General features: G+C 36.5%; 1 protein-coding gene and 1 pseudogene across 2 annotated transcripts; both read left to right on the top strand.

Moving 5' to 3' along the window:
- The first annotated feature begins 629 nt into the window (after positions 1-629).
- LOC113009325 (uncharacterized) lies at positions 630-2,686 on the top strand (annotated as a pseudogene). The gene is made up of 5 exons (XR_013901906.1): positions 630-672; positions 805-1,137; positions 1,403-1,960; positions 2,191-2,246; positions 2,335-2,686. The product of XR_013901906.1 is annotated as an uncharacterized LOC113009325 (transcript).
- A 4,691-nt stretch (positions 2,687-7,377) lies between these two features.
- On the top strand, positions 7,378-10,443 carry LOC113028585 (signal-regulatory protein beta-2-like). The gene is made up of 6 exons (XM_026178992.2): positions 7,378-7,573; positions 7,674-7,997; positions 8,090-8,446; positions 8,714-8,833; positions 9,543-9,598; positions 9,691-10,443. The coding sequence occupies exons 1-6, from the start codon at positions 7,531-7,533 to the stop codon at positions 9,763-9,765; spliced, it is 975 nt and encodes a 324-aa protein (XP_026034777.2). The 5' UTR covers positions 7,378-7,530; the 3' UTR covers positions 9,766-10,443.
- Positions 10,444-10,820: the final 377 nt, after the last annotated feature.

Here is a 10,820-nt window from a genome sequence, read left to right as displayed (position 1 = left end):
TGTGTGCTGGGGTCTTCACTCTTAGATATGACAGAGCACTGTAAATCAGATAACACTCGAGATCTAACCTAGATGTATTGCCTAAACCTAACCAGGCAGGATGTGAAAATGATAATAATCAATGACTGAAAGGAAAGTTTAAACATGGTCCCAGACAGGACTTAAACCCCTAACACACCTATATCATTACATTAACATTTTATTTTATTTTTTTACATTTTAAAGATGAACATTTTAAACTGGTAAGGATCCATCATGTCTATTGAGAAACACTGAACACTTAAAAGGGTTGTTTGAAATGATATGAACAACTGACCAATACAATCACTTCGTAGAAGAACCTGCTGAGACACAATGAGGACAGAGAGTAAATATTGGAAAGCAAAGACGAAACAACTACAAGATGAACCCCTAACATTAATTAGAAAAGGAATTTACCTTATAATTAAAATGGCTAAATATATAAGGAAGAGATGACCTGCCCTGGACAACAGAAATGTGTGACAGGAAGTGCACTTGAACCTTTATTCTGTGGTAACCAATCAGATTCATTTGACAGTGTGACATGCTGTAATACCTCCTACAGTCAATGAAATATCTTCAAGCTCAAGGAAAGAGACACTGTCAAGATGATTGTGTTATTGGTTACACTGCTTTATCTCCATCAAGGATGTAAGTTTTTTCTTTATTTTATTTCGTATTCCGTGCATTCTGTATTCATGTTCATATTCATATTGTTTTCATGGTTTTCAATAATCATTGTGACTTAATATTGTAGATTCTGTATGTTTTCTTTCAATTTAGATACACTTATCCCGATAACTTCAGTTCAGCTTGGTGAAACTGTAACCTTCACATGTGATCTGCGTAAGAATTCACAGTTCAGCCGTAGAGAAATCGACTGGTACAAGCAGAGTACCGGCGACTCTCTAAAATTAATATGGACACTGAAGGAATCTGCACAACCTGAGTTTTCTGCTGAGTTTACTCAATCAAGATGGAAGGTTAATTACAATGAAAATTCCACCAACCTGACCATTTTGAGGGCAAACCAAGAGGACGAGGGAATCTACCACTGTGGAATCACCGAGTGGTTCAAGAATACTGAATGGAGCAGCACATATTTGTTAGTCAAAGGTAATAATGCGATCTAATTACAAGTTTTCCCTAACTTTAACCAGTAAAGCAGCAGTGTTAAGAAAAAATATCATCATTAATAAACATGCTTTGAAAACTGACATAATAATTTACATTTCATAAAATCTAAGATACATTTTTATCTATTTTTTTAAACTAATTTTAGTGATTTCATAAGATATTCCAAGTGAAATATTTCAATGCAAGGCACACAACTGTGTAACACCTAAAGCCACATTTGCTAACACTGTTTTATTTAATCCAGGACGCACTCAAAGGACATCAGACTATACTGTTGTTCAGTCACCGCTGACAACAGTCCAGGAACCAGGAAACTCAGTGACTTTTCAGTGCTCAGTCTTCTCTGACTCTGACAAAAAGACATGTCCCGGAGATCTCACCGTGCTCTGGTTCAGAGCTGGATCACATAAAAGTTATCCAAAATGAATCTACACTGACAGAAACAAAAGTAAAGAATGTGATAAAAGAGCTGACCCCCAGAAGAGCTGCAATTATACTTTTTCTAAAATCGTCAGCTCGTCTGATGAAGGGACTTACTACTGTGCTGTGGCCACGTGTTGGGAATTATTCTTTGGAAATGGAACTAAACTTCAAATAGGTAGGACTTTGAATAATATGACAGCTAGTTTTCTCTGTCTTTCAGAATCATTAATCATTTCTTTCCTTTTTTTTCTAGAGCAAAAGGCAGGTTCTGAATTTACTGTGCTGGTTATAGCAATAATCTGCTTGTTTATTTCTGTGATTCTTAATATTGTTTGCATCTGTTGCCGAACTCCAAGAGTAGCATGTAAACAATTTAAAGGTAAGTGTTATTCACTGACTCTAAATCATTTTCAATAAATTGTATTTGGTACATATTTTATATACACTTTTACACTTGATATTAGCTGCTGAGTGCACACCCCGTTACATTTGAACACATCAAGGTCAAGAACATAATTTTGATTTTTAAAAAAGTAAAATTGTCAAGTCCACAATTGAAAGCATGAGGTAATGTGGATTTTTATTTTTTAAAATCAACATTATGCCCAGAAAACAGCTCTTCACAAGCAAGACAAGATGCCTTGAGCCAAACAATGAATGAACATGTAAGTAATAAGACTAAGTCATATGTGTTAATTCAGGGAAACGATTTGCTGTAGTTTTATATAACAATATTAATCTTATTTTGCATAGACTGAAAGTGGACATGATGTAAACTATGCTGCACTGCATTTCTCTGGAAATAAAAGTGCAAGAGGAAGGAAGAAGAAGAATGAACTGGAAACTGAGGAAACGGTATATTCTCACATCAAAAGCAGAGTGTGACTATGTGTGTGTCTATACAAAACTTGTCTTTTACATTGATTTGTTTAATTGGAAATAGAAAATACAAAGAACTTATTCCTGATTTTGCTGAAAACATGATGTTTTGCATATACTGTTATTTACATATTATTGTGTTTGCCTGTTCTTGTTTTCCTGTTTCTGTGTGATTTTACAAATGCTTAAATTAACAACATGACTCACAATATCAATATTGTCTCACAGTGTTAATCGTGACTAGCTTAAGTCAGTTCAGTCTGTCTGCATCCACTTTCAAATTGATTGAGATTGGAAATGTTTTTCACTCTAAGTTTAATTATTCTGACTTTAGTCTTGCACCAACATGATTTGCCATTGAATTTGCGACATAAAATAGATGTTATTCCTGGCTTTGGAAAGGGCTAAAGAATCAAACAAGGTTGCAAGGGGCACTTGTCCAGATTGCTTTTTCACTTTTTTGGGGGAAAAAATATCACGCATTCCTACATAGGAGACACTATGGTTGGGAATCTACAATTGGATGAGAGATGACCTGACCTGCACTTCCCAAAAGGTTAATTCTGTTTATCTGGACGTAGCGTTTTCGGTGGGAGAAACATTTTGTCACTCATCCATCATTAGAAAATAACAAACTTCTTTGTAGAGTACGCTTGGGGAGTGTGATCGTGTGTACAGCGTCTCTTTATGTCTGTCTCCACGTTGGTTGAGTGTGGACTAAGTGCATATGAGAGCATGAGGGTGGGAATGGATGTTTGTGTCTGTGTGTGCCTGTATGTCTGTGTCTATATGTCAGGTTGGGTATCAGGCGCCACCTCTCTGGGGACATCTCAGGCCCTCCAAGGTTTGGAGGCCTATCTCCCCCCACCACCACTTCCCCTGCCAGTGGCGGACTCCCTCAGACATCGGTGCGTTGGTGGTTCTTTGTCTCCTCCATACCTGCTTCATGCCCTGGAGGACGGGGCTGTGGCCCCCCCACACCCTCTAGCAGATTATTACATGAAGGAACCTTTTAAAAAACAAAAAACAAGCGCGTCCATGCTCACAGGTGTACACACGGGTGATCACACACACAAAGCACCTCAAAGCACACTGTGTTCTGTTGATCTTATGTGCTGCACAATAATGTTTAATATTTAGTATTTACTGTCATATTCCCATATATCATTGTGATGTTGTTTATTCTATTACTCTTGTTCTCTTCTGCTTGCTTTCTTTTTTCTTTCTCAGCAGGTGATCCAGGTGATTGATATGTGCATTTTTTTTTCTCTGCCCGTTCTGTTGGTTTTTGTCTTTTGCCCTTCTCCCCCGTCCCTCTTCTCAGCTGTTTCTCTTTCCCTCTTTCTTTCTCCCCTTCTTTCCCCCAGTCAAGTCTGTCCCGTATTCAGTAAGTGAAAATAAAATAAACAATAAAAGATGAATCAAATGGACCATTACGGCAAGGCTGGGATGGTCAATTTGGTAAAGTAAATCCGTTGGGCATCTTTGTTTGCCTTTAGACAACAATTCTGATGCAAAAGAGCCAAACGGGACAGACAAAAAAAAAAAAAAAAAAAAAAAAAAAATATATATATATATATATATATATATATATATAACAAACTTCTAACCCAATGCATAAAATAAAACTGAAAGACTCTTTTGTCACATAACCAAAATAAATTGTGAACTCCTTCACAGAATTCTACAAAAAATGTATATAGAAATACAGACTGGATGATAAGATCAAGAAGCTCAAGATTGTAAAATCCTCAGAGAAACTGCAAAACCCCCAAGAGCTACATCCAAGAGTTAAAGTTCTTGACAACATCATCAGAAAAAGATCACACTGTGCCTTATACTATGATACTGGCAGAATGGTTGCCAGAAGAAAGCTTCTACTCTCTCAAAAGAACATGACACCACAGCATAGCTTTACAGAACAGCATCAAACAAACCATAAGACTTCTGGAATAATTACTTTTGGACAGACAAGACCAAAGTGGAGATGTCTGACCAGAATGCACAGTGCCTTGTTTGGAGAAAAACAGACGCACAGCATATTAGCACAAACACCTAACACTAACTGTCAAGCACAGTGGTGAAAATATAATGGTTTAGGTTTGTCCAACAGCTTGAGCTTGGCCAAACCATGGGAGTCTGCAACAACGATCACCACTCAAACATATCTACAGTATAACAGCTGGATTTACCTGCTGCAAATAAACTTACCTGCAAAATACCTACCTGGCCTCTCTCTCATCAATTATGTTGTAACTATAGGAATCCAGCCTGCCTGCTAACAGCCACTCCAAAGCTCTGGTTCAAGGACACAACACGTGAGATTTCACACTGCTATCATAAATCTAGTAAATATTTAGCAGCCCTTCCTTGCCCATTGCTGACATCCCTTCTATGCTTTAACATAAACTCTAGTCACAGTCCAGTAGAGATAATGCCCACGTACCAGTTGTCCACTGAAAGACTTTGCCAAAATATAACCAGATTCTTTAAAGAATATGTTGACGTATTCTTCAGATTGTCCAATAAAATGTAACCAAATACATGTTTTAACACACCAGAATTAAATCTCCTTCCACTTGGCTATTAGTGCTATTTGACTGAAGTATCGGATTTGAATTACTCTAAAATTTCAACAGCACAAAATGCTGTGAATTTCAAAGAATAATAAATAAATATTTCACCACAGTAAATTCTTACATATCAGACTTAGAAAACAGCAAGCTTTTAATGACTGACTTAATCTGAAGGGCATCAACTTCAGAAAAGGAAAAGGAAGAAACTTTTAAAATTACTGCGATTAGCAAACAGGGTATCGACAATGAGAGTTAATAAATATGTGAAAAATGACTGAGCTCTGTGCAGATTGTGAACTGTAAATAAAAATAGCATACAATGATTTGCAAATCTCAGAAATGCACATTGTGCGGAAAATGAATTGAGTAGGACACTATCATAGGGATTAGTCAACATCTGTAGTGATGCAGACACTGTCCTTGTCTGTTGTGTTGAGTTGATGGGACAGCTGGGATTCACTTGTCTTGTGCCTTTACTATAATGACCATGAGGTGTAAGTAACGACTAAAAGAAAAAGACTTAGATTAAAGGTGGAAGAAATGTTTCCTCTCAAGACTGTTAGTAACTAGGTTAAGAGCACAGTCATTCAGTAGGGGATCAGAGTAGAGCTACTACTTCTGCTTTTGCAACATCAAAAGGTGGTGTGAGTATCTTAGTTGGATGCCTGTTTGAAACCTTCTATTTGGAGTGTTTCTAGCATGTCCTACCCCAGTGCATGCATTCCATTCAAAAGACTACCCGACAGAAGCCTTAAAAAGATTGTGGCTTTGTGCAAACTGTGCAAAAAGGGAGTTTGCATACCACTGAAGCACTTCAACCTTACGGTACCATCTAAATGCAAAACGTGTTGCAGCGAGCAAAGAAACTGTGGGAGCTGTTAGCGCTAGCAGTTTGAGTACCAACAAAAGATGTCGGCAGCCCAAACTTGATAAAATGACTGGCTTCAGGACCAAAATTATTAGGTCAACATCGGACAAACTTACAAATTCTCCCGCAAATGGATTGCTCTGGACTGTAGACCACTATCAGTGGTAGAAGATAGGGGGTTAGAAAATGTGCTACAGATTCAGATGAGCATACCATACCATTTTACTTAAAGTACTTAAAATAACACTTTATTTTTAAGTCTTCCCAAATTTTGGCCAGGGATATTATTTTTCTCTGTTTTGCTTTGAAATGCAGTTTAAATGCCCCCCCCCCCATAAATTAAAATAGGGTTTTGTGGAGCCACCTAATGTAAATCAAAGCAAAAATCATATAGTCAAAATCTGGCATTATTGTAGCTTTTCCTATAGCTTCACCAAGGGGTTAATATGTGTGTGTGCCTTTTTTTTCTTTCAAAGTGTTTAAACAACTACTGGCTTGTTTCCGGTGTAATTTGCTCAAAGAAACTACTCATAAGCCTTGGTTTTTGCAGAGGCTGTGGACATTTTCATCTAATAAAGCCTGCACACTGAGACGGTGTTTTCGGTCAAGGAAAACGCAGCGTTTTGAAAACGCTCTCCAAAGCTGATACATTTGAAAATGCCGTTTTCGTGTTGCAGTGTGGACAGCGAACCTGGAGCCTTTTCAAAAACGATGACACATTTTAGTCATGTGATGCAGTCATGTGACCAACTAAACTAAGATAGCGGAAGGCATTATACAGTAGTTGTTTTGTTTGCTCTCAATTTTGGCATACAGAAATGACACAGGTCGAATCATCTTGCATTTCACATATGCGCAGTACTGGAAGCGTTTTCGGCCGTTTCAGTGTGGATGCAAAACTCTGTGAAAGCGATAGTGTAGACAAACGCCGTTTTCAAATTTATCCGGGCTAGTGTGGACGTAGCCTAGTAGACTCTCCCAATCCTGGGACAGCCATGGGTTTAAATAGCAGTCAACAACCAAAAGGCATTACACACTTCACCCAAAGAAAGAGTTAACAATCCCTTATCACCTCTTACAGTGGTTGATCCCCTTGTCTCTTTCCCCTCTTCACCACCTATAGAATCTTTCCCCACATTGGTGTCAGGCTTCCTGTGTGAATGCTCCCTACTTTCCAAGATACAATCACCTGACCCCCCACCACATGATCTGGCTAACGGCGTGAATAAGGTGTGAAAACAGGCATGCAAAAACCAGGTGACATAAAAGCACTACTACTAACACAATACATCAATACATAAATGAAAGAAATTCCAATATGAGGCTAAATCACTCTTATTCTAAATCACAATTACTCTTTGAGTCCGTAAGGTTTAACAACAAGCATAACTATAACATGTAGGGAACAGTGTTCGAGTTAACAAAATAGGCAGTTACAATACAAGATGAAAGAAAATGAGAGCTTTTGCAAAGCCCAGGAGGAGGCAAATGTGACAGGAAATCTACATTTGAATCTATTCTGTACTGACCAATCAGAAGCATCTTACTGTCTTACCGAATACAGTGATTTCACCTCCTTCATTCTGTGAAATACCAGCAAAGTCCTCAACAAGGAGCAGTGTCACGATGGTCATGTTATGGATTGTATTGCTTTTTCTTCATCAAGGATGTAAGTGAGCATTTTACTTTACTAAAAATGTTCTAAATTGAGAATTTATTGTCAAATAGATGTGTAGAGAAAACTATAACTTTTCTATATTCTAATTCAGATACTCTAGTTCCAGTGAAAATGGTTCAGCTTGGTGAACCAGCGAACATAACATGTGCTTTGCCCGATGGGGTCAGCAGTAAAGGAGTCCACTGGTACAAGCAGAGTGTCGGAGATACTCTCAAATTAATAGTGTCACTGTTAAAAACTGCAACACCCGAGTATGGTCAAGAAACATTTAAATCAAGATTTCAAGCACATTTTGATAAGAAATTTAGCAACCTGACCATTTTGAAAGCAGTCCAAGACGATGAGGGAATCTATCACTGTGGAATGATAGAGTGGATTAATCTTGAATGGACTGGAACATATTTGTTAGTAAAAGGTAAGTTAGTCATACACTGTCCTACTTTTATAAACTTTAAAGGTGTTTTTGGTCATGTTATAAAGAAAGTATTTGTGTTTTGTATTCCACAGGAAATAACGAGACAGCATCAGATTATACTGTTGTTCAATGGCCAACAGTGTTAAATCCACTGCGCTCAGGAAATTCAATGACTCTCCAGTGTTCAGTCTATTCTGACTCTGACCAGATGTGTCCCAGAGATTATAATGTGTTCTGGTTCAGAGCTGGATCAGATCCATTACACCCAAGCATCATCTACACTGATGGAAACAGACACAGTGAAAGTGAGAGAATATCAGACTCACAGGAGAGGTGTCTTTATCGCTTCTCTAAGAACGTCAGCTCCTCTGATGCTGGGACTTACTACTGTGCTGTGGCCACATGTGGGGAGATATTATTTGGAAATGTAATTAAACTGGACATCGAAGGTATTTGGTCTTAAGTACTTTAATCTATACTATATATTCACAAAAATATATTTTGGGAGTTGTTTTTTTGTTTTTTTTTTGTAGTGCAATCAACACAATCAGGATTTATTCAAATGACAATATTAATAGTTTGCTTGGCCATTTCTCTCTTTGGAAATGTTGATGAATCTGCAACAGACAACTAGTTAATACTTGAATAATATGACAGCTAGGTTTCAATGTTTTTTAGAATCATCAATAATTTCCTGTCTTGTTTTTTTTTTCTAGAGCAAAAATCAGGTTCTGAACTTACTGTGCTGGTTATGGCAATAATATTCTTGGTTATTTCTGTGACTCTCATTATTGTTTGTTGTCGAACTCCAAGAGGAATATGTGAACAAAGCAAAGGTAAGTGTTGTTCATGCTAAGAAAAGTCACACAAACATCATTCTAGTGATGTGCCATATGATTTACTTTCCAATTTGACACCAGGTAAAATTCAAGCTGATATTGATGATATTGATCTGATACTTATAATAGAGCTGCGTACATTATTATACATTATTATCTATCTGTCTCATGTATGATTATCTGTGTTATGTATTTTTAAGCAGTATTTTAAATTTTTAAAGCCTACAATGACTTTTTACTGCAATTACGCTGTATATTTTAATGACCCCCAACCTATATAATCCACTTTAAATCTTCTACAACCAAATGAATCTGTTTGAGTTTATCTTAGGGACACAAATATAATTTTAAACTGAACTCATAAAGCTATTTATTGTAGCATATATTTATTTCATTACTTATATCATAACCATATTTATTGATGTGCATTACAACAAATGGGATGGAATTCCTATTGTTTAAACATTTGCACAAAAATTCGCACACTTTAAAAAATTCAGCAACAATGCTACACGTCACCAAAAGCTCCACATTTCCTTCCTCTGTAATCAGATACTTCCCATCATCATATTCTGTTTTATTACCTTTGTGTCTGAAGGTGTATGGTCTTGTAATGTGGCCCAAACCACATCTTGGCCACATCATTGTAAGATTATTCAATAAAACTGGACTCACATTTGTGTTGTGATTTTGTCTATCAACACAGATGCAGTTGCTTTGCAAACAAATGTGACAGCGAAAGGAGATCAGGAAATTCTGCAGGTAACTCTGAAAAATATCAGCACCAAGTTTTCAGTATCTTTTAATGCATGCCTTTGTAAATAAGTCTCACCATTTGTTGTTTTTTTCATCAGACAGATGGAGACTCATTGGTTTATTCTGTAGCAATTTTCTCTTGTGGAAAAATTAGATACAGGAACAAAGACTAGATACAGGACAGCAGAACATGCAGAAGATGAGAAATAATTTGAGGGCTCTTGAGCTGGATTGATATCTAGACACATATAACTCTTGCCTTTTTAAATTGGGTTAGAAATGTACTTGTTCTTCTAGCTAACCTAATTTTCTTCTCTGTGTTTATTAATAATTTTGTTGAGAGACATGAATAATTACCTTGATAATTTTCTCTGTTAAGTTTTCCCAATAGATGTAAATGCTTTGAATACCATCTATGAATGTGGTTTTTTTTTCATTGTGGAACTTTTCTTTTACTATCTTTTGACATGTTTCTAGATATTCTTGGATCTGGATTTGTTTCTCCATGTCCCGGATCAGTTTCTAATTCTGACTGTAATGTATAAAAAAGAAAAGTTAGAAACTGGATTTATTACATGAAATGAAAAAATCTATTTTCTACAATTTCTTTATGTATTCATTGTGGCCATTTTTTAATATGTTTATGCATTTTTTTTATTTTGTGTTCATTTTATTCAATTATGACCTTCATGTTTTGAAAATATCTCAGTCAGTATATGTTGATTTGAAATGAATAAAAAGTTACTGACTTATGTCTTGTTCATTTAATGGACTCAGTCATACAATAGTTAAATAACACAAATAAAGTAGAAGGACATCAAATTGCATTCTTTATGTCAGAAGTAGGCCTAACATTTTTTGACCTCTGTCATTAATTATTGGGCGCATCAAGAATGAATTTAAAAATCAAAGTAAAATAACTTTATTGGGCGATTGTGACACTTATTCATCTTCAGACTTATCTCACGTCTTTAAAAAAATCAGTAGTACTGAAGCAAATTCTTCTGTGCAGATACACTTTTACCTTTTTGTAAGCAAGCATATGTTAAGGTGGGGGCTTAACATATTTTGTGGGAGTTGGAGCGAGCTTGACAAAAAGGGACTTTAAACAAAATTTTAAGTTTCACAAAGTGCAACTTTCTTGTACGTTTTTTTTTAAGTGCTCTTGAGTAGTGGTGGGCAAATCGATCCAAATATCCATCGTATCGATATCAATACGGCATCAGTA

This window comes from Astatotilapia calliptera, chromosome 2 (genome assembly GCF_964374335.1).
Source record: "Astatotilapia calliptera chromosome 2, fAstCal68.1, whole genome shotgun sequence".
NCBI classification, from domain to species: Eukaryota; Metazoa; Chordata; class Actinopteri; order Cichliformes; family Cichlidae; genus Astatotilapia; species Astatotilapia calliptera.
The sequence above is the reverse complement of the archived record's forward strand: the minus strand, read 5'-3'. Positions and strand labels throughout refer to the sequence as shown.